This window comes from Salmo salar, chromosome 17 (assembly GCF_965601325.2).
Source record: "Salmo salar chromosome 17, fSalSal1, whole genome shotgun sequence".
Taxonomy (NCBI): Eukaryota; Metazoa; Chordata; class Actinopteri; order Salmoniformes; family Salmonidae; genus Salmo; species Salmo salar.
The window spans coordinates 21,306,267-21,330,785 of NC_138307.1; the positions used below are offsets into that span (position 1 = coordinate 21,306,267).

General features: G+C 41.7%; 2 protein-coding genes across 4 annotated transcripts in view; one reads left to right on the forward strand and one right to left on the reverse strand.

Moving 5' to 3' along the window:
* Positions 1 to 11,659, reverse strand: part of LOC106575661 (transmembrane protein 131) — a 35,871-nt gene extending 24,212 nt beyond the window's left edge. For all 3 annotated transcript variants that reach the window (XM_082963589.1, XM_082963588.1, XM_014152280.3), the window contains exons 1-4: positions 11,429 to 11,659; positions 10,132 to 10,193; positions 8,864 to 8,904; positions 1,527 to 1,595 (exon numbers count right to left, since the gene is read on the reverse strand). In XM_082963589.1, the coding sequence (XP_082819715.1) occupies positions 1,527 to 1,595; positions 8,864 to 8,904; positions 10,132 to 10,193; positions 11,429 to 11,552 (296 nt within the window). In that variant the 5' untranslated portion in view covers positions 11,553 to 11,659. The remainder of the gene's footprint in view (positions 1 to 1,526; positions 1,596 to 8,863; positions 8,905 to 10,131; positions 10,194 to 11,428) is intronic.
* A 5,093-nt stretch (positions 11,660 to 16,752) lies between these two features.
* LOC106575665 (cyclic nucleotide-gated channel cone photoreceptor subunit alpha) lies at positions 16,753 to 23,899 on the forward strand. The gene is made up of 9 exons (XM_045698609.2): positions 16,753 to 16,988; positions 19,251 to 19,389; positions 19,648 to 19,698; positions 19,910 to 20,077; positions 20,281 to 20,337; positions 21,401 to 21,487; positions 21,597 to 21,698; positions 21,796 to 21,902; positions 22,003 to 23,899. Exons 2-9 carry the CDS (start codon positions 19,295 to 19,297, stop codon positions 23,373 to 23,375), a joined length of 2,040 nt encoding a protein of 679 aa, XP_045554565.1. The 5' UTR covers positions 16,753 to 16,988; positions 19,251 to 19,294; the 3' UTR covers positions 23,376 to 23,899.
* Positions 23,900 to 24,519: the final 620 nt, after the last annotated feature.

Here is a 24,519-nt window from a genome sequence, read left to right on the forward strand (position 1 = left end):
GACAGGACGAAAATAAACAGAATAGTTGATGGTTGAATTTGTCCCAATTCACACATGTACAAGTCTGTATTATCAAATTGTATTGATTGCATACACATATTTAGCAGATGTTATTGCGGTTGTGTAGCGAAACACTTGTTAAACTAGGGCTGAGCGATATGGCCAAAATATCATATGGTATTTTTCACTTGACAGTATTTTATGTTTTTGATTAATAAAAGTTCTCCATTTGCTTTATGAGTAGTGCGTGACCCTACGGTGGCAACACATATATTCTAAATGATTTCAATGGGTTTTTCTCCATTGTGATTGTTTTATACTGTTCTAGTCAACTTCAACCTAAAATCATTTCCTGCATTTCCTGGACTCATTTGAGATCATTTCCACACTGCCATGATAGGGGCAAAAATACTAGGCCTTATTTTTAACCAAATGTTGCAATTGTGATTTAGATCAAAACACTTGGGTGAACTTTTGGAATCATGGAAATAGAATGTTTATTATAATTCTATAGTTAGAATATAAATAATAGTGGGCACTTTGAATACAATGTTGTTTGACATGACAACAAATGAAAATGCCATGGACGAGTTATTGTGACAGGGTAGGAACCAAAGTGATGTTCAGTGTTTCCTAGGGGACCCTATAACCTTTGGCTACATTAAATCTTTATTCATATAGCCAACATATTCATTCTTTGCCTATTCCTCTTTGATTTAGAAGATACTGTTGCACAAACAACATGCTGATTTAAGCCTCCACCAGTACTGGTATCAGGCTGTATTAGCTAGCTACGTTTGATCTGACTTAGTACTTTTATTAACTGGCTAACACGATTTAGCTTAACTTGCTAAGAAAATACAAACTAGCTGTAATTATAGAACGCTTGTAGATTTATATTAAGATCAAAGTGGCAACATCGTTGTCATCAACATTGTTGCATATGCTGCGCTGACCATGCAGTCTGAACGAAAGTGTCGTGGTCAAGCAACAACAAATGCGCTCCTTGAGTGACAGGGGGTGGGACTAGGTCTGTGTGGAAAGCAGCATGGAGAGAGAGAGAGATGACTCAAGTAGCGGAGTAAACTATAAAAATGGACGTTACACACGGCGTATCACATTTAACAAACCAAACATTCAAATACATTTATAGAAGGTAGAGTAAACACCCAAACCGGTCCGTGCATAAATACCGGTATATAGGAAAATACGGTCTACCACCCAGCCCTATGTTAAACACGTTTGAATTGGAAATGTGTTTTTGTTACATATCCCAACTCTCCCTGACACACCCTCGGAGAGTGGGGTGAGACACCCTCGGAGAGTGGGGTCACGGCCAGGGTCTGCCATTATCAATGGTGACCCAGGAGCAATTAGAGTTAAGTGCCTTGCTCAAGGGCACACTGACAGATGGTTCACCTTGTTGGCTTGGGGATTCAAACTAGCTACCTTCACGGTTACTGGCCCAACGCTCTAAGCGCTAGGTTACTTGCAGGTATATCTGTAGGTAGAGGAAGTTAACTCACTGTTCATGGAAGTCCAGCATTGGCGGCTCAAAGCGTATGGGCCTGCTGTTCCCTCTCTGTAAGGGTGAGCTGTGGGAGAAAAAACAGGAACCATAGTGAGGAAGAGAAGGGAAACAAGGACGGCTTTTCATCCATGCTGCAGTCCTACTTCCTATTGCCTAACGCTCATGTTCCAGGAGGAGTGTTTGTGTGTGTAACGCAAATCAGGTTAACATGTAAAAGCTCAGGGCAACAGCCAAAACAAGACAGGAAACCTGCCAAACCTGCTTTGCAAAAACAAGTCATCTACTGCAAGGTTGCTTCCCTTATATAATTTTGACTGACTATGACTACATATTGTAATTTCCCCCAAAAATAGTTTTTGCAAAGATAATTGAAGTCAGAGATATGCATTAAACAGATGTGTCATTGCATGTGTATTCAGCTCAGACAAACAAGATCTTTGAATGAGAAATAAGGCACCCAAAAGGGAAACCGCTCCCTGCACATGCCACAGACAGTATGACTTCACTGAACAACACGTATAAGCCGACAGCACACAGGCAAGTCATAAAAAGGTGTCACTGTGGAGCCATGACCAATGTTATGCAACGTCAGGAACTCATTTGCTTCTTAAGTTGGAGTGCAACAAGGAATATATGTTTTTATTATTCCTTGGTTTCCAAGGCCTACACTTAGAATACAAATGAATTCTATGAAGTCATAGTTGTACATTAGAACTTAGTTGTGCTACTACTGTGGTCTTGTGTGTTCTAAGAGAGTGAGGCGGAAAATAACTGCATATGCTCTTAATGTGGCTATGGGAGATTGACCTTCAGCTGGGTAAATCACACACACCCCTCTGTCTATGTGTGTGTTTGTGTGTTTACAGAGCTCTACAACCAACCATACCTCTCTCAGAATGACTCCTCCACTCCTGCATTTTGCAGCGTTTATAACTGCGTTTGAACATACATTTGCAGGTGGCGAACAATGCAGACGGTGTTCAGCCTATATTAATTGTAGATCATATTATTTATAATGTAAACAGAGGTAAATTCCCTGTAGTTTTCCCCCTATAGCTTCAGAGTACAAACAAAGCCACATAATGTGTTGTTTAAATGGTCATAATGGGCCACTGACTGACTGAAAAAGGCCCCTGTGTAACAGCCAATCACTCACTCTAAATTCTTGAGGTTTCAAAATGCAAATACTAAGACATTGCCTTTCTGCGTGGCGTGCATTGGCCAACTTCTGATGTAGACTGAATGCTTAAAAAAAACTATGTCAGCAGATAGATGGGACGCTTGGCGGTGTTAGTTCGCCGTGGGTGGAGGAGAGGTGCGAAGTTTAGCCTATCAAAAAAGGAACAGATGCATCGTCAGTCAGCATCGTGACTAAAAAGCCACAAGCCATTTCCTGTTCCAACTAAGCAACTGAACAACGCAAAAGTCTCTTCTGCCTATTATAGAGATTGTCTAGAGAACTTAAAGTGAATCTGATAATGAATCTTCTGCATATTGTAGAGAAATGTAAAAGAAAGCTAATGATACTGGCTGCTAGCCAGAAGAGGTGGAACCATGATAAATAGACACCTATTGCATTATATATAATAACTGGTGTGACGCCTAAGCAACGGAAAGACAAAAATAAAACGGAGAAAGGTTAATAAAATTAAGAAAACAGATTAACCACGTGTTACTAAATCTAATCTTGGCCTCAACACGATGCTGACTAGACAATGAATAACAACTATTTACAAGCTGAACACAACTAGTCATCTGGAGAGGAAATACATAAGCCGTTGTGTTATTTCATGCTTTTGGTGGTCAATCAGTCCTTGGTGTTGTGGACAGAAACCTCAAGTCAAAGTGAAAGGAAAATTGCCAGGCTTGCATATTAAATAAAGGTTAAATAAAAGTTAACCATGGGGGCTCTTTCAACTGAATCGAAACTGATCTAAATAGCAAAAGCAGAACTTTGCTAAATCTGTAGTGCTGGAAAAGTTGTGTCTTGATAAACCATTTGTGAGATAATCTTCAGAGACTAATGACAAAGAGCAAACACGGCATCTCAGCTGTTAGAAACAGTAGACCAGACACTCCGGTGTGTAAAAGAACAGGCACCTGCAGCCGTACCAGACAATAACCACAACATAAGGCTCTTCTGAGCACCGCCTGCATCCTCATACACACATGCTGCCCTGGAGTCTGGACATTGACCTTCATTATCAAGTCAGACTTTAAAAAGGCACATGCATACAATAACTAACAGCGTACATTTCCGCTACAAAATCCATTCACCACCTTATTTTCCATTTGTATTGATCTCTCAATTGAATTCCTTGCTCTTCAAGCAATTCACTTTATGCAGAGAGAGCATTCAATGCCATTCCATTTCATTTTATAATTAAATGAATTTCTATACCTTTGGGACATCACTTCCGTCAACTGGGTTATACCAACTTCCTCCAATCTAAGCACTGGTATAACCCAAAACTTCTAGATAAGAGAGCTATGAACGTAATTGCCCTTAGGGATGTTTACACAAACAATGGAGAGGAATCAAGTCAACTAAGAGGACAAAGGTGAACAGAGAGGGAGGTGTGAGGGGACTCCATTGGCATCAATATGAGCTGTTGCTATTAGGGTCTATCAGAATGAATACATAAAAATAAAATGCAACATGTAAAAAATAAAAAAATAAAAAAGTGTTGGTCCCATGTTTCATGAGCTGAAATAAAAGATCCTAGAACTGTTCCATATGCACAAAAAGCTTATTTCTTTCAAATTGTGTGCACAAATTAATTTACATCCCTGTTACTGAGCATTTCTCCTTTGTCAAAATTCTCCCATCCACCTGACGTATATCAAGAAGATAATTAAACAGAATGATCATTACACAGGTGCACCTTGTGCTGGGGACAATAAAAGACCACTCTAAAACGTGTAGTTTTGTCACATAACACCCCAGACGTCTCAAGTTGAGGGAGCATGCAATTGGCATGCTGACTGCAGGAATGTCCACCAGAGCTGTTGCCAGAGAACGTAATGTTAATTTCTCTACCATAAGCGGCCTCCAACGTCGCTTTAACCTGTTGGGTCTAGGGGGCAGCATTTGCACGTCTGGATAAAAAAAATGTACCCGATTTAATCTGGTTACTAATCCTACCCAGTAACTAGAATATGCATATACTTATTATATATGGATAGAAAACACTCTAAAGTTTCCAAAACTGTTTGAATGGTGTCTGTGAGTATAACAGAACTCATTTGGCAGGCAAAACCCTGAGACATTTTCTGACAGGAAGTGGATACCTGATGTGTTGTATTGACTTTAAACCTATCCCATTGAAAAACACAGGGGTTTAGGAATATTTTGGCACTTCCTATTGCTTCCACTAGATGTCACCAGCCTTTACAAAGTGTTTTGAGTCTTCTGGAGGGAGATCTGACCGAACAAGAGCCATGGAACGGTGATGTCCCATTAGACACCTGGCGCGCTACTTCATGTTGGGTACCCTCGTTCCAATATGTTATAAAAGAGTATGCATTCGTCCACCTTGAATATTATTCATGTTCTGGTTAAAAAAGGCCCTAATGATTTATGCTATACAACGTTTGACATGTTTGAACGAACGGAAATATATTTTTTCCCCTCGTTCATGACGAGAAGTCCGGCTGGCTTACATCATGTGCTAACGAGACGGAGATTTTTGGACATAAATGATGAGCTTTTTTGAACAAAACTACATTCGTTATGGACCTGTGATACCTGGAAGTGACATCTGATGAAGAGAATCAAAGGTAATGGATTATTTACATAGTATTTTCGATTTTAGATCTCCCCAACATGACGTCTAGTCTGTATCGCAACGCGTATTTTTCTGGGCGCAGTGCTCAGATTATTGCAAAGTGTGATTTCCCAGTAAGGTTATTTTTAAATCTGGCAAGTTGATTGCGTTCAAGAGATGTAAATCTATAATTCTTTAAATGACAATATAATATTTTACCAATGTTTTCTAATTTTAATTATTTAATTTCTGACGCTGACTTGACTGCCGGTTATTGGAGGGAAACGATTTCCTCAACATCAATGCCATAGTAAAACGCTGTTTTTGTATATAAATATGAACTTGATAGAACTAAAAATGCATGCATTGTCTAACATAATGTCCTAGGAGTGTCATCTGATGGAGATTGTAAAAGGTTAGTGCATCATTTTAGCTGGTTTTATGGTTTTGGTGACCCTGTCTTTGACTTGACAAAACATTACACACAACTCTTGTAAATGTACTGTCCTAACATACTCTAAATTTATGCTTTCGCCGTAAAACCTTTTTGAAATCGTAAAACGTGGTTAGATTAAGGAGATGTTTATCTTTCAAATGGTGTAACATAGTTGTATTTTTGAAAAATTTGAATTTTGACATTTATTTGGATTCAAATTTGCCGCTCTTGAAATGCACCTGCTGTTGATGGAGTGCACCACGGGTGGCACGCTAGCGTCCCACCTAGCCCCAAGAGGTTAAAGAATTTGGCAGTACGTCCAACAGGCCTCACAACTGCATTCCCAGTCTGGTGAAATCCATATATTTGGTCCAAATAAATGTATTTCAATTGACCGATTTCCTTAAATTAACTGTAAGTCAGTAAAATCTGAATGTTGTGTGTTGTTCCATTGTCATATAATTGGTACATTAACTATCAACATAGGATTAAAAATAGTTACCCAGATTGCATTTTGGCAACATGTGTGTGTGAGAGATATATATACACACAGTACCAGTCAAAAGTTGACACACCTACTCAACAGGTGTGCCTTGTTAAAAGTTCATTTGTGGAATTTATTTCCTTCTTAATGCATTTGAGACAATCAGTTGTGTTGTGACAAGGTAGGGGTGGTATACAGAAGATAGCCCTATTTGGTAAAAGACCAAGTCCATATTATGGCAAGAACAGCTCAAATAAGCAAAGAAAGTAATGATGGACTGTCATTTCTAAGACATGAAGGTCAGTCAATCCGGAAAAAGTCAAGGACTTTGAAAGTTTCTTCAAGTGCAGTCGCAAAAACCATCAAGCGCTATGATGCAACTGGCTCTCATGAGGACCGCTAGAGGAAAGGAAGACCCAGAGCTACCTCTGCTGCAGAGGAGAAATTCATTAGCGTTAACTGCACCTCAGATTGCAGTCCAAATAAATGCTTCACAGAATTCAATTAACAGACATCTCAACATCAATTGTTCAGAGGAGACTGCGTGAAGCAGGACTTCATGGTCGAATTGCTGCAAAGAAACCACTACTAAAGGACACCAATAAGAAGAGACTCTCTTGGGCCAAAAATCACAAGCAATGGACATTAGACCGCAATGTCTCTGTGAGACGCAAAGTAGGTGAACGAATGATCTCTGCATATGTGGTTCCCACCTTGAAGCATGGAGGTGGTGGTGTGATGGTGCTTTGTTGGTGACAGTGATTTATTTAGAATTCAAGGCACACTTAACCAGCATGTCTACCACAGCATTCTGCAGCGATACGACATCCCATCTGGTTTACGGCTTGTGGGACTATCATTTGTTTTTCAACAGGACAATGACCCAAAACACACCTCCAGGCTGTATAAGGGCTATTTGACCAAGGAGAGTGATGGTGCTGCATCAGATGACCTGGCTTCCACAATCACCCGATCTCAACCCAAATGAGGACTGCAGAGTGTGAAAGAAAAGCAGCCAACAAGTGCTCAGAATATGTGTGAACTCCTTCAAGACTGTTGAAAAAACATTCCAGGTGAAGCTGGTTGAAAGAATGCCAAGAGTGTGCAAAGCTGTCATCAAGCCAAAGGGTGGCTACTTTGAAGAACCTCAAATATATTTAGAGTTTTTAAAGATTTTTGGTTACTACATGATTTCACATGTTATTTCATAGTTTTAACATTCTCTATTATTCTACAATGTAGAAAACAGTAAATACTGAGAGGAGATCCCTCTGTGAAACTTACTAAAACTCACATGATCCCATCCACCATAATAGTCTCAGTTTCAGAGCTGATGAAGGAGAGTGAAAAAGATGGAGCGAGACACTTTCAGACCAAATAGATTCACGTGAAGGAGCCACTAAAGCCCTGGAGAGAAGCACTCAAATATCCTAACCAAGGCCTGTGCTTTGGCTATTTTTACACTAATAGATTTTTACACCAAAACAGACCTAGGGCACACACAACGTCATGGGAAAGAAACCCTGCTGATGTTGACAATCGCCACGATGACGTGCTGCACTGTGGCCTTCCACCCCATCCATGTTTTCTGATGTGGTTCTCATGATGATCTGACCGACTTATTATGTCATGCCACATGTACTTCTGCCTGATGGGCGTGTGCCGCCTGATGGGCGTGTGCCGCCTGATGGGCGTGTGCCGCCTGATGGGCGTGTGCCGCCTGATGGGCGTGTGCCGCCGGTGTGGAGTGCACTGTGCAGATTGAGTTAGTTTGTGACCCTAGCACAGAAACACACAGATTGCCAAACAATCCCTGGAAGCCTGTTAGGTTCACCTGTGTGTGTGTTTACTTAAGGAAAGAGACAGGCCTCTGATCTGGAGAAACCTGATTGGCTGAGGTTGACAGTTAACCTGGCCTGAGGAATGCAAGGCAGGACACACTGATTATTCAAGAGGATTAACATGTTTCAGACCGGTTCTTCTAAATGCCACCAAGGTTAAGTGTAGCGAACTGCCACCTAGTTTGGCTGAAAGCTTCATAACCGAGGTATAAAAGGGGGAACGTATTCACAATCCACTTCTCTCTTTTAACGATGATGTCTGTCCACATGCTACGTAAACCCAGTCCCCTCCCGATGTGATCCTAACACTGCCTTGATGCAGGGGGGCTCTGATTGAGCCTCCTGAAAACTCTTAACATCCCTCCACTGTCTCCATAGTGACTAGGACACACACAGACCCACACCCTCCCGTCGTCTACCTCCAGTGAAACCCAGCAGCCAGTCGACCAGCTCCACCTCCCAGCAGCCAGCTAACCAGCCCCACCTCCAAGAGCATGACTATGTTGATGGAAATGAGAACAAGGTGTGGCAAACGGAGGATCAGTCTCCTACGAAGCCAAGCCGCTACATATGGAATTGGCTAGCAGCCATAAAAACTCAGGCATAGATAAGCTGAGTAGAGATGTGATTCTAATGCCAGGGTTTACCCTCCCATTTAGAGTCTATCTAGGTACGACTGGTGTTACATAAGGACGTTTAATGAATTAAGTGTTTACAGTCATTATGGCCTGCAACAACAAATATAGTTCTCTCAGAGACAGTCATAGGTGCATTCAAAGATAATAAAAAAGATATACATCATACCTTTTTTGATGATATGAACCCAGGTGAAGGTCAGGCTCTATCTGTAAAACAAAGAAAAATCCATGTCAGGTGAGCAGATGAGCAGCAGGCGATCTCCATAGCTCTAGTCTGACATGACACGGCTCGAAATGTAGGAACAAAAAGAAAGTTATCCCACTCCTAATGATATCATCAGAACAAACAAACCAAGTCTAGATGCAGAAAGTCGTAGGCAAATAAGAAAGTAAGACGTGCTGAAGCATGCAAATTTGAGCAGTACTGACATGATGATGTAATTTTGTTTTATAACAGCAGTCAAACAGATGTGTTTCCACACAAAGGCCTTTGACACCCATTAATTGAACCCAAGACTGGTGCCCATTTTGCATTGGAGTCAGAATGTGCTGTATTAACTCTATATCCACCTCACTGCTAATTGAAAAATCATATTTTGCACTACAGTGATTCAAGCATCAAAACCAGCAAAAGCTTAACGTCTCTGACTATGGACCTCCTTCAATCAAACCGGCCTTTGCCATGTTTATGCATCATCTCTATTTACACAACTACTGCCCTTGTTCATCTAGGACCATTTAACCTGTGAAGTGGTGGCAGTCTACCTGTTGTTTCTTACCATTCCCTCAACTTGTTTGCAATTCTAGGCCTATTTGATCATAGATAAAGAGGGGATGTTTATCTACTATGCAAACACTCTACAGGGGGTTTAAATAAGTTGAGCCCTCAACTGCTCTGTTAAGGCCAATCAGCACAGGCAGGCGAGGTGCTCAGGTGAACAGTGGTGGAGAGAGGAGGAGTGACTGACTTTCAGAGCAGTGACATGTGGGATGGACAGTGGATACAAAGATGTGCTGACCCCGCCGGGCTGACCAGAGCTAGCTAGCCTCTATAACAGTGACATGTTTGTAAACTATGATATCTGGGTAGTATCACTGTAAATAATGTCCTTTTGGACATCTCACAGAAGTCCTGTCTGTCGTTTGTTTCATGTGAAACAGTGAACAGCACACGACCAAGGAGACCTGATAAAGGCTAACCACAGACTATGTGGGTAAAAATACATAGCAGAGAAAGTGAAAGTTACAGCTTTGAGAAGATACTGCTCTCATCTTAATTTTTACAGCGATTATACTTGATTTCACAGGCTGCTATTCACCTCGTGTTTACTGAGTAACTACATAGTAGCGTGATAGTGTGTTCAGCTGTGCATGTTGTATAGGGAGGGTCATGTGACCACGCTAGGAGGGGAGTGTAAGGAAACTGTGTCTTACCTGCAAGAGGCCTCCCTCACCAAAGTGAAGTACCTCTAAGATTGTGTCTGATTGGATGAATGCTGTGGAGACACAATTTGTCAACAGTTATTAAAAGACCCCCCCATAATTACATTCTGCAGGAAGTGGCAGAGTTGACTTGAGAACCGTAAACAGAGCAGAAAACAGATGAAAATATCCATGTCTCTGTTATTGGTAGGGTGTGTTAAGTGTGCATATAGGTCACCATTTTCAGTGCATTGCTTAAACATGTCATGATTATGTTCAGCAATGCAGGAAACAACCATACTTTAGACAGGAAGCATTTCAACTGTGGCATTTAAACTCAACCCACCACTGCTTCACATATTGAAACTGCTGGTGGAAAGAGTTCTCCTTTTCACCCTAGCTATAGGGCTACATTTTTATTTTTCAAAGTTACAGTTCATTGGATATGGGAAGGTGTACTAGCAAACGAATACTTCCCTAAACAACTGTAGCCATCTAGCTAGCTACTGTGTTGTTGAATCCTAGTGAGGAATGGCCTTAATTCTGACTGCACGAAACATAACGTTACTAGGATAGCTAGCTAGATAGCTTGTTAGCAAACCAAACCACTAAGAAAAAACGCTAACCTGCTAAATGAACACACCTATGATGAGTAAGCATTTTGTTGCACTGTACTCCAGTCCATGATGTATATAATGTGTAGCTTATATGTAAATGACAAATAAATGAACTTGAACTTGTCGGTCTTGACAAACTAAAAATACCACTTATTTCCTGGTTTAAAAAGAACAGCTAAACCAGTGTGACAAGCACTAACGTTAGCTACGTGAAGGTTGATGACAAGTTACTCAGGACTAGCGATAGATATCCAAAATGATTACGTTAACTAGCTAAATTCAGGATATTCTGTGAAACATGACTGGAGCTAGCAAAACAATTGAGCTAGCTACGTTAGTTTGCAAACGTTACTGCTTGAAATCTCAAGGGCCACCTTAGCTAGCTTGGCTAACGACGTTACCGACACGTTAAAAGAAGCGACTGAACTGGTTAGGAATGTGTGAATATATTAACTAACTAGTTTGGTCATAATGCAACCAAGTATTACATTTAGCTATTGAGCCATGTCCTTTACTAAGCCAGTCCAAATACAAGCCGACACCCCCCTCAATCACTGGACACCTTGGCTCTAGTCTTGAACACAGGCTAACGTTAGGTCGTTAACGGTAGCTAAGCTTGCTAGCTTACTAGCTAGCAATAGTACACTTGCTGGCTAAATGTAGCGAAAAAAATGACAACTAAAAATACAAACCTTGTTTATTTGCCTGAGCTATATGAAAAAGTGCAAAAAATAAAACCCGAAGATATCCGAAACAAGACGTTTTTCCCCTCACTGGCAAGTGAAGGAAACTCGGTGTTCTTTCTGCTTGCGCCATTCTTCTGCTCTGACTGCATCACTATGATCGTGTGCTCCTAGCTATAAACATTGAGCGCAAGAACTGGCAAGCAGTGACACGAGGAAACTTTGTGGACACTGTGAACAGTGCAGTTGGCACTTGGCAACAGCACAAGAGCAAGTACTTTGGTCTTTGCCCCTCGACCTTATCACACGTTTTAGTGTTTTTACATCCTTCATTTCTATAATCTATTTCACATGCAACAGTCATAAAAGTTACGTTCCAGGTTCATACATAATATTTTTTATCAGCAGTTCTAGACTTCATAGATGTCTCTTTATTTGTATTATAGCAGTGAACTGTTTAACGTTTAGTTAAAACTTGACTGGCGCTATGTATACCGTGTCTTTATTCTCTTAGCAGCCACCCTCTCTATCAGTTCACATGACAAACAGGAATTTATAGACACAGGTCAGGCATTACTAATCAATTATGAATATCTGATTATCATCCTTACGCGTTGCTTTTCATTAAATTGATGGGTGAAGATCAAAGTGGAATAATACATTTCAACTCCAGAGGGCAGCAATGCTACATCATTTCCCAATCAAATTTCAATATCCCAAAATAAAGTTAGCGAGAATGGGGAAAAACACATTCACAATATATTTGTATGACCCAAATGACACCATAACCCAATGACACCATCAAATCCAAGTTATAATGTATGACACACTTTAATACACTAAAGTAAATGTACTTCATACCATTTGTGACTCCTTCCCTGAGTTTATTTGAAGGGAGCAACAATCAGCATGCAGACATTCAATTTGTTTTGCTGATATATGGCCAATTGTTTTCCGTGCAAGGTCCGTATGCCCTAGTGCTGGGTCCTAGGGGAGATAATACAGGCCCCCCAGGACACAAAGGTGTTCCTCTACCTTGACAACTGCACAGTTAGTAGGGCAGATCAGGGACCCAGTGGTGTGAATGGAGTGAAGCGAAAGATGGTTAAGCAATTAGAAATGCACATGGGTTTAGCAATTATTGTTGCGTTTACCCACAACACAATAGAATAAACAACTGCCTGGAGACCAGTGGAGGTTGCTGAAGGGAGGACGGCTCATTACAATGGTTGGAATTGACAATGGCAGTTCTCGACCATTCCAACTGGGGGCGCAAAGCTGGGGCCAGTTGTACTGTTAGAGGGGCCAGTTACATTAATAACGGATGTAAAAAAAGAAAGATAGCAAAAATCTGTTATGTAAAAATTATTTCATTCTCCACATTTAGGGGGGCCACAAGGGGGTCCAGAATTGTTGTCACAGGAGCACTGCCCCCCCAGAACCGCTAGTGGGAATTGAGTGACTGGAATGGTATCCATTCCAGCCATTATGCTCCATTCCAGCTATTATTATGAGCCCTCGTCCTCTCAGCAGTCTCCACTGCTGGAGACATACAGGATGGTGATGGGTTAGGCTTTACAGCACAGGGCAAGTGGATAACAGATTATGTAGATAACAGATTATGTAGATAACAGATTATGTAGATAACAGATTATGAATTTGATTGATCCTCAGTGAAAAAAAGCTCAAATGTTTTGTTCATCATAATAATTTATATTATGCCACAAATGTTAAACTTTATGACCAGCCATCTGTATAAAATTTTAAAATAAATTAATAGGTGAGCCAACAATGAAGCATAATATCTAACAAATGGTTGTTGTTTTACAGACACCCAGTACTGTAGCTCTCCAGGAGGACGGTTGGCCACCCCTGACCTACCTTGTGTGTCACGCCCTGACCATAGAGAGCCCTCTGGGTTCTCTATGGTGTTTTAGGTCAGAGCATGACTAGGGGGGTTTCTAGGTATTATATTTCTATGTTGGTGTGTGTGTATGGTTCTCAATTAGAGGCATCTGATAATCGTTACCTCTAATTGGGGATCATACTTAGTGTGTCCTTTTTCCCACCTGCGATGTGGGATATTGTTTTGTATGAGTGCCTATGTAGGTCACGATTGTTATATATGTGTTGTTTTGGTAGTTTCACTATCATTAAAATGTGGAACTCTACTCACTCTGCGCCTTGGTCCAATTATTCATACGACGGTCGTGACACTGGGTCTTTCCATTTTACTAAACCTGCAAAAGTGGATTGAGCCTATGAGATAACATGAAGAAACCCAAAGGAAAAGCCATGCCCTCTTCACTCATCCCAATTTACATCCTCTCATGTTAACAGTCCTGTCTAGATCTGGCTGAGGATATGCACTAGATTTTATGTAGGCATTTTAATGTAAGATGTCCATGAGTGTCCTGAAAGGTGTCTGCCAAATCAAATGTATTATTATATCTGGGGTATTATACAGAGACTTTACTATGAATGTCTTAGTTCCCTGATGTGTGTCCTTTGAGTCTTTGAATGTGTGGTTTGGTTAACACATATGGGGTCTTATGTGCGTAGCCCATGTGTAGGGATGTTTATTAGGTACACCACCCCATTCACAAAAATGGTTGGCTTCTACAGACAGTGAGTCATGTGGATGTGACTTGCTATAAAAAGCAGGCAGACAGGCATCGAGGCATTCAGTTACTGTTCGATTGAACGTTAGTGGGCAAAACTAGTGACCTAAGCAACTTTGAGCGTGGTATGATCATCAGTGCCAGGCATGCCAGTTCCAGAATGTCAGAAACGGCCGGCCTCCTGGGCTTTTAACACACGACAGTGTCTAGGATTTACCGAGAAGGGTGCGAGAAACAAAAAACATCCAGTCAGCGGCAGTCCTGTGGAGGAAAATAACTTGTTGATGAAAGATCAAAGAAGAACGGCAAGAATCGTGCAAGCTAACAGGCTGGCCACAAACAGGCAAATAAAGGCGCAGTACAGGCATCTCGGAACGCACAACTCCTCGGTTCTTGTCACACACCTGTTTCCACTCCTATCAGCTAAAAACAAGAAGAGGCAGCCCCAGTGAGCACACTATCAGCAACACTGTACAATTGAGGAGTGGAAAAGCATTGCCTGGTCCGACAAATCCCAGATCCTGTTGCGTCATGCTGATGGCAGAATCGGGATTTGGCGAAAAGCAGCATGAGTTCATCGCCCATCCTGCCTGGTGTCAACGTTACAGGCTGGTGGCAGTGGTGTAATGGTTTGGGGAATGTCTTCCTGGCACACGTTAGGTCCCATTGAGCAACGTTTCCATGTCCCAAAGAATTCAGGCTGTTCTGGAGGCAGAGGGGTCCGACCCAGTACTAGATGGGTTTACCTAATAAACTGAAATATATGGAAATACTAGGAAATACTCCAGGTCATACTAGGAAATGCTCCAGGACAGCAGTGTATGATTTGTATTGGCCTGTTTATTCCAGCACAAAGAGATTTTTAATTGATCCCTCAGCACATTGACAATGACGCCAAGGATGGAGTGAATCATTGGTATCATGGTTACATACACAATCTCACAAGATCAATGATTTCTCATGTGAGAGAAAAGGAAGTGGCTCCTCCATATTAGGATACATTTGGATATTTTGATAAACTGTATTGTGGGAGACCCTGAAGAACACCCTGAAGACTCTTCTTGTTAACTTCTTCCCTGCTGACTGCAGTTGTCATTGCCTCTCTCGTGAATGTCCAAATACCATCAAAAGATTAGAGGCAATCTCCTTTGTAAGTACTAATCCCACAGTGACAGTGACTGCAGTCTGGCCACAAGGAGGCTTTTGGAGTACACAAGATTCAAACGTAAAGACAAATAAAACACAAACAAAAAGACTTCAAGACAATTTCAGTCTATGGACTCTGAACCTCCATCTATGCCTCTAATATTACATCAGTGTAGATTTAGTCTACTACTTGAAGAGGGTGCCTGGTACGAATGCATGTCCCACAGTCACACAATCACTTTTCTGGCCCATTATCTAACGTTGTATGGCCAGTAAACACCTACATCTCACAACCAACAGGACAGGTCATGCAGTTTCTGTAATTGTTGTTGGACAGAATTAGCCTTTTATTAATGACTGTTAATTCAATGTTTATTTCTGAGCCCTTGATAAGTATTTATAGCTGTGGTAGTGAAGAAACACTGTCTGAACAATCTTAAATCTAAGATTAGAGCTTCTGTTCTACAGATGAAGGACGGAGGATTTCCCCTGTGTCTTCTCCTCTTTTCCCAGGTGGGTGGGGCCTCTGTGGCCATGCAGTAGAGCAGCCTAGTGGGTGAGACATTCTGAACATCGGTGACATCTCACAGCAGCTCATGGCCCAGGCTGTGCTGAAGGAAAGAAGAGAGCCAACTGTGTCCTACCAAGCTAAGGGCAGAAAAGGGCACTTGGCTCTTCCTGTATTTGTAAACTGTAGGTAAACTACGTGCCTGATACGACACAATACCAATCACCCAGTCTTAAATCGACACCTACCCACTAACCACAAGACACTTGTGTAGATATGAATGGAGTGGATAGTTGTCTGGAATATTATAATATTTTCACCTTGCCCTCTGATAGGCTAGGTGGAATTTACAGGATATTTCGACCACTTATCCAATCTGGTAGGGGACGTTTCTTGTTATCTGTTATTATGCAGGTGAGGAGCAACACATAGCACCTCTTTCAGTCCCAACAGAGGAGCAGTGTTGCTAAGTGGGAGTCTAGGGACTCATTTTCAAGAAGGCAGGGAGAGGGGGTGAGTATGAGCTACGCTCTACATTTCTAATGGACTATGAGCTTTTAAGCCTCTTTAAGCCCCAGTTCATCTCATCCTTCTGACTCCTGCTCTATTATTCACTGGAGCCAAAGAGTAAATCCGTCTTCCTTCTTAATATGCTCTCATGACCATGCACTTATGGCAAACTGGTCTCGAACCTTGTTTAGTCGAACCTGGTGGAAGAGCTGACATCTGGTCCAGGGGTGGCTGACATTTAGGGCTCATTGCAAGGACTCTGTTGCACTACATCCCTTTGTTTCAGATAACATCTAATGATAAATGATATGACTTCACCACCTGAACAAGTACTTTCTTACCTAACTGTAGGCTAATGGCAAAAATTACAACACTAAAAGAATACTGCCCTTATGTGGTAGTCGTTAAACGTTGTAGAAACTTCACTTCGCAGCAAGCGGTGGCGCTCACAGACCCCTCCCTTCTCTCTCTTCTTCCCCCAAGCAGTTAATGACTTCATGAAGGTGACGGAAGTGCGTTACGGTTTAAAGAAGGCTGCTTGGGTAATAAAGGACACAGGGGGAGCTGTCCGTTGGCCTCGGTGCTGAAATATAATTCCAAGTCGTTGTGTTCAGTAGTATATCGTTTGAAAGTAATGTAAGGCGTGTCTACCGAGGAATTAATGATTTGACAACGTTTGTGTACCTTATGATGCGTAGGAGGAAAACATGGGATTATATCACATCGAAAGTTCCTTTGACGAAGACATTTGCTTGAGGACTATCCTTCCCTAAACTATATTCAGGTACATTTAGACTAGAGATGTGCACAAATTGTGTGGTAGTCTAAAGAAATAACTGATTTATCCGTATTGTTGCAAATAATATATGATTCATCAAATGTTATAGCTAGATAAAATGTTTTCGTATAGCCTAAATTTAATCGGGACCAACAATGAAGGATAGATCCAAGCATCTATGGCTACTTGGTAAGGCAATTTGTGAGGACGTTCTGATTAGATCACATTAAGCAGAATACTGTGTTAAAAATAGGATGAACTAAACAACTAAATTAAATCACAATGAATTAACTCAAAGTTTGAAAATGTAATGAAAAAAATGACAACTAGATGTAGGCCTTATTCTAACCTTTATGGCAGATTTGTATTATTATCACCAGCTGATGAAATAATTTATAATCAACCATAAAGACATGTTAACATAAATTATAGATACATTGGAAACATTGGAAACATCAAACATTCTGAAAGGGGAAAGGTCAATAAATTGGATTCCTTCGTAATTCTTAACAGTAGAGATGTAGCCTACCCGAAAGTGTTGTAAAATGTGTGGATTAATTAATTAATTATTCCTTGCATGCAGGTTGTAAAATGTTAGATTGAATGCGTGTTAATCCGTTATTTGACATTTTAAAAAAAGCACGAATACATATTCCATTTCAATATTTTTTTTCTTTAATTACAAATAAAACATGTTGCGCAGAATAATACTTACTACTGTATGTATTATTTCTCTAATCTCGTGTTTCATTTAATTGTTCAATTTGAGGTTCAGACAGGGCCATTCAAAGACATCACACACGGCATACTATGGGCAGGTCATGTCAATACACCAAACCATTTGCATGTAACGCTTTGGAAAGCAAAGCATTACTTCAGTGGGAGTCTATAATGCACTTGCGTGCATTGTGGTTGTGGACCAACAAGAAAAATCGTATTTTTTTAGATCACATTTTTGTTTTTTGTTGTTGTTATTAAGCAAATGTATTTGTCAGTACAGTCCAACACACATTCATCAATACAATGTAGATTCATAAAAATCGTGAATCAGTCTATATGAAGTCAGAGTTTGGATGAATTTAAATTGTAAAATAATTTATGAGTCCATTCACAAAGACAGTATCCAAATAAAAACGGAATGACACACACACACAAATATACGAATATGTCATTAAATAATACAGCCGTTGAGTGTACAAAATATTAGGAACACCTTCCTAATATTGAGTTGCACCCCCTTTTGCCCTCAGAACAGCCTCAATTCGTCGAGGCATGGACTCTACAAGGTGTCGAAAGTGTTCCACAGGGATGCTGGCCCATGTTGACTCCAATGCCTCCCATAGTTGTGTCAAGTTGGCTGGATGTCCTTTGGGTGGTGGACCATTCTTGATACACACAGGAAACTGCTGAGAGTGAAAAACCCAGCAGCGTTACAATAGTTGACACAAACCTGTGCGCCTGGCACCTACTACCATACCCCATTCAAAGGCACTTCAATCTTTTGTCTTGCCCATTCACCCTCTGAATGGCACACATACACAATCCATGTCTCAATTGTCTCAAGGCTTAAAAATCCTTCTTTAACCCATCTTCTCCCCTTCATCTACACTGGTTGAAGTGGATTTAACAAGTGACATCAATAAGGGATCATAGCTTTCACCTGGATTCACCTTTTCAGACTGTCATGAAAAGAGCAAGTGTTCCTAACGTTTTGTACGCTCAGTGTAGGTGTATATCTGTAGATAGATGTAATCTCTGAAACCTATTTGCCCTTCCAAGTGCTTATTTTAAACACTTGTTTCTTAGAAGACAGTGTAGGGAGTTGATCCTGTGTGACATTTAAGACTCAGCCATTCCTTATTCTAGAACAGCTTCTCAGACCATTGTTAAGTCTGTAAAAATCCCTTCTAAATCCACAGTGAGACGTGGTTCACCATCCCTTAAAATCCCTATTCATGCTTCTCCCCTCTATGAGAGTGACAGAGTCATCCTAGACCTAGAGTTGTCCTAGAATAGATCGTTGAAAAATAGTCATACACTTTATAAAGTTGTGATACATTACTATAAAATGTGGGGGTAAACAACTACTGATATGAACATTGTAGCCTCAACTTCTAGGCTTCAACATTGAAATGTCTCCGTTATAGTTGTAGGTGTATTTAATATTTAACACACAGTTGTTCTGACTTGTGAGACTGTGAACAATGTAAATAATCAAACCCTACATGTATACTCTAATGTATCCTCACTATTCTGTTCTGTTCACAGCAGTCCACCAGCCTGATGCATTGGGGACCATAGAGTGAACCAAGATGCCTAAGATCAGCACAGAGCAGTCTTATCCCAGCCACGGCCGCTGTTCGGTAAACACCCCCGACAACCTGGACCAGATTGAGAGTGGCAGCAGGTAAGAATTTTACAAGATTTTACCAGCTGGGTTTAGTTTAGGATTTGAAGCTTTTACTTTGAAGAGCCAACAACACACAGACTCCATTTTTGAATGCCAGTAAGCGTTCTGTGTGATCATGATTTATTTCAGTGTAGTGACACTCCAAACACAGGAAACACAAACATTGACACGTCCCACGCTAGTACAATTTCAGTGTATATTTTTAGCATGGTGGAGGCCTCACACTCTCTTCCTGGTGTCCTCTCTACGCTGCAGCCATGAGGACCAACTGGACCCCTCCTTCACGGGGACAGGAGGCATGTCCAGGTCAGTGCAGATGTCTTTTTTCCATATCATTATTTACATTTATGCTCATTTTGAGGACTACAATGGAAATAAGTCAATAGACTTTGTTTTTTTTATCCTTCATAATTTATAATGTGTGTATAGTTGTTTCTCATTGTTTTATAATGCATGTATAGTTGTTTTCTCAATGTTTGAACATTGTTTGAACAACATTACAATGCATTTCTCTCAGGCTGTCTCGCTTCATGGTGTTGGTGAAGGGCTGGTCATCTCACAGTAGTCAGCCCTCAGATGCCCTTCCTTTAGACTCAACCATGAAGTCACACACAGAGTTCAGAGAGGCCTGGAGGGCAGAGAGCATGTCCAACACCAGACTCTCTGACCAAGTCCGCAGGAGGAAGTGAGTCCCTGTGTGTGTGTGTGTGTGTGTGTGTGTGTGTGTGTGTGTGTGTGTGTGTGTGTGTGTGTGTGTGTGTGTGTGTGTGTGTGTGTGTGTGTGTGTCGCTCAATTTCTCTTTCTCTCATGTTGCAATTATTATGACTTCTAATTGAAATAGATTATTTGATTTGAAGCTAACACGTGTATTTATATATTTGTTCAAGCAATGGTCAATGGCCCCTTGCAGCATACAATATGAACAACTGCAACAACAAGGATGAGTAAGTGGACCAACTATAGCGTTGAGATAGTATTCAGACCCCTTGACTTTTTCCACATTTTGTTATGATAAAACTTTGTATTCTAAAATTAATGTTGTTTTTTTCCCCTCATCAATCTACACACAATACCCCATAATGACAATGCAAAAACTGTTTTTGAGACATTTTTGCTGATTTATAACAAATAAAAAATAGAAATATCACATTTACATAAGTATTCAGAACCTTTCATTTACTATGTAGGTAGTAACTAATCTAATCAAATCAAATGTTATTGGTGACACACACATATTTAGCAGATGTTATTGCGGGTGTAGCAAAATGCTTGTAAATAAATAGCTGTATATGGTTTTGTTCCCTGTCACTCTCCAAAGTATTTTGTGTTACATAATTGTGATCAGAAACATATTTGTTTTTATAAATGTCATACTGGAGGACAAAGAATGACAAATGACAAAGAAATACCAGTAGAAAGCCAAGAGACCTGTCACTACTCTCTTGACCCGACAGTAGCACGCTGCCCCCCTCTGGTCTTGATAAACCATTGCACATAGTTTCATGCAATGGAAAATCTAATTGAAACCAAATAACACCCTCCATGAACATTACAATCCAATATCACCAAACAAATCTGTAAGAGTGACGTTAGTTCAGTTGATTAGCCTGATCCACCCTCCCGATTGCTGCGCTTTTGTTTCTTTTCACTTCGTATCAGTGGAGGCTGGTGGGAGGAGCTATAGGAGGACAGGCGCATGTTAATGGCTGGCAGGGAATAAATGGAACGGTGTCAAACACATCAAACATATGGAAACCACATGTTTAACTCCATTCCATTCGAGCCATTACAATGAGCCCGTCCACTCCTCCCACCAGCCTCCTCTGCTTCATATAGAAAAACAGAATGTAAGCTTGCGAGATCAGGATGGTCGAACGAGGCTTGGTTGATTACACCCGCTATAGATAATCCTCTTATTTTCCCCTTGTATAATAGTGTTATGTGCTGTAGTTAGTACATGCTTCATTGAGATTGATAAAATTATGTGTGGAAAAATAATGTTTTCAGAAAAAAAGACGAAAAGAAGGATGAGAAGAAACCGGATCCCCCGAAGCCACCTGATAAGAAACCGGATGAGAAGAAACCGGATCCCCCGTAAGTATATTCAGTTTCTATGGTTATATGGAAGTCTTATATCTATAAACAAAAAAAAAACAGATTATAAGTTAAGAGGAAAAAGCTTTGTATTTTATGTTTATTTCAGTAAAGAAGTGTGGATCATTGACCCCGCCACAGATATGTACTACCAATGGCTGACAATAGTAGCTGTCCCAGCATTCTACAACTTAATGCTTCTGGTGCCAAGGTGTGTGCTGCTTTAGAATTCCAGTTTTCGGGTTTCCCAAGATATTGTTGAGTAATTGTGAATGATCAATACTCTTGTGTTTCTGCTTGTCTCCCAGGGCAAGTTTCAATGACCTGCAGGCCAACTATGTAATGCTGTGGATGGTTCTCGACTACACTTCAGATGTCATCTATTACATTGACACGTTTGTGAGATCTAGGACAGGTAAAACCATTCTTGTTTAGGGTTGTTGAAATAATTGACATAACATATCCTTGTTTAACGATTTAGTGTTTGCGATAAAGCTTTGGAATGTCATCAACAGGTTTCCTGGAACAAGGATTGCTCGTGAAGGACCCAGTGAAACTAAAAGAACACTACCGAGCCCAGAAGCAATTTAAATATGACATCATATCGATGATACCTACTGATCTTGCCTTCATTCCATACGGTTACAACAATCCAGAGTTCAGATTCAACCGCCTCGGCAAGATGGCGCGCCTCTTTGAGTTCTTTGACCGAACGGAAACCAGGACAAACTACCCCAACATTTTCAGAATCAGCAACCTTGTGCTTTACATCCTGATCATCATCCACTGGAACGCTTGCGTCTTCTACGCCCTCTCCAAACTCCTGGGCTTCGGCTCAGACACCTGGGTGTACCCAAACATCACTGACCCTGAGATGGGCCAGCTGTCCAGGAAGTACGTCTACTGCCTCTACTGGTCCACCCTGACCCTGACCACCATTGGAGAGACCCCGCCCCCTGTCAGAGACATCGAGTACCTGTTTGTCGTCGCCGACTTCCTCACGGGCGTGCTGATTTTTGCCACCATTGTCGGTAACGTGGGCGCCATGATCTCCAACATGAACGCGGCACGCGCCGAGTTCCAGGCCAAGATCGACTCCATCAAGCAGTACATGGAGTTTCGTAAGGTCTCCAAGGTCCTGGAGGCCAGGGTGGTCAAGTGGTTTGACTACCTGTGGACGGAGAAGAAGACCTGCGACGAGAAGGAGGTTCTGAAGAACCTGCCGGACAAGCTGAAGGCTGAGATTGCCATCAACGTCCACATGGAGACGCTAAGGAAAGTGCGTATCTTCCAGGATTGTGAAGCCGGCCTGCTGATCGAGCTTGTGCTCAAGCTGCAGCCACAGGTCTTCAGCCCCGGAGACTACATCTGTAAGAAGGGCGACATTGGCCGAGAGATGTACATCATCAAAGAAGGGAAGCTGGCTGTGGTGGCGGACGACGGGGTCACACAGTGGTGTGTGCTGAGCGATGGGGCGTACTTCGGAGATCTCAGTATCCTGGGCATCAAGGGCAGTAAGGCTGGCAACAGAAGAACAGCCAACATCAGGAGCGTGGGTTACTCTGACCTCTTCGCCCTGTCTAAAGACGACCTGATGGATGCTCTCACAGAGTACCCTGACGCCAAGTACGCTCTGGAGGAGAAAGGCAAGGCCATCCTGATGAAAGACAACCTCATTGATGAGGAATTGGGAAACAGGGCCGACCCCAAAGAAATGGAGAACAAAGTCCTTACGATGGAAACCAACATGGAGGTCATGACGATCAAGTTCACCAGAATGATTGCTGAATGGGCAACATACCAGGCCAAGGTCAAGCAGCGCATCAGCAACATGGAGGCCAGGGTCAAACCCCTCAGGGGGATGGATGAGGTGATGAAGGACAAATAATCACATGCAGAATATCTACTCTACATATTTGGTAGACACAGACATTAAATGTATCTTAAATGTAAATCTATAGTCCATACTCACAATTTAGATCTGGTTAGATCTAAATAGCTTTCCATCCAAGTGGATTATAACCATAAACTGTATTGTTGACTAGTCAAAAGCAGTGAAGGCTGGTGGGAGGAGCTATAGGAGGACTGGCTCATTGTAATGGTTGCAATGGAATAAATGGAATGCAGTCAAACATGTGGTTTCCATGTTTTATACCGTTCAATTTATTGCATTCCATCCATTACAATGAGCCAGTCCTCCTATAGCTCCTCCCACCAGCATCCACTGGTCAAAAGTATACCTAGATTCAAACATAAACTCAGCCAAAAAAGAAACATCCTCTCACTGTCAACTGCGTTTATTTAAGGCAAACGTAACATGTGTAAATATTTGTATGAACATAAGATTCAACAACTGAGACATAAACTGAACAAGTTCCACAGACATGTGACTAACAGAAATGGAATAATGTTTCCCTGAACAAAGGGGGGGGGGGGGGGGGTCAGAATCAAAAATAACAGTCAGTATCTGGTGTGGGCACCAGCTGCATTAAGTACTGCAGTGCATCTCCTCCTCATGGACTGCACCAGATTTGCCAGTTCTTGCTGTGAGATGTTACCCCACTCTTCCACCAAGGCACCTGCAAGTTCCCGGACATTTCTGGCGGGAATGGCCCTAGCCCGCACCCTCCGATCCAACAGGTCCCAGATGTGCTCAATGGGGTTGAGATCCGGGCTCTTTGCTGGCCATGGCAGAACACTGACATTCCTGTCTTGCAGGAAATCACGCACAGAACGAGCAGTATGGCTGGTGGCATTGTCATGCTGGAGGGTCATGTCAGGATGAGCCTGCAGGAAGGGTACCACATGAGGGAGGAGGATGTCTTCCCTGTAACACACAGCATTGAGATTGCCTGCAATGACAACAAGCTCAGTCCGATTATGCTGTAACACACCGCCCCAGACCATGACGGACCATCCATCTCCAAATCGATCCCGCTCCAGAGTACAGGCCTCGGTGTAACGCTCATTCCTTCGACGATAAACGCGAATCCGACCATCACCCCTGGTGAGACAAAACCGCGACTCGTCAG

What these genes read in the sequence shown, in the direction of transcription:
- LOC106575665 (XM_045698609.2), top strand. Translation starts at nt 19,295, where the DNA reads ATGCCTAAGATCAGCACAGAGCAGTCTTATCCCAGCCACGGCCGCTGT. An exon ending in GACCAAGTCCGCAGGAGGAA is followed by an intron (nt 20,078 to 20,280) that starts GTGAGTCCCTGT and finishes TATTTGTTCAAG; the next exon opens with CAATGGTCAATGGCCCCTTG. An exon ending in TTAATGCTTCTGGTGCCAAG is followed by an intron (nt 21,699 to 21,795) that starts GTGTGTGCTGCT and finishes CTTGTCTCCCAG; the next exon opens with GGCAAGTTTCAATGACCTGC.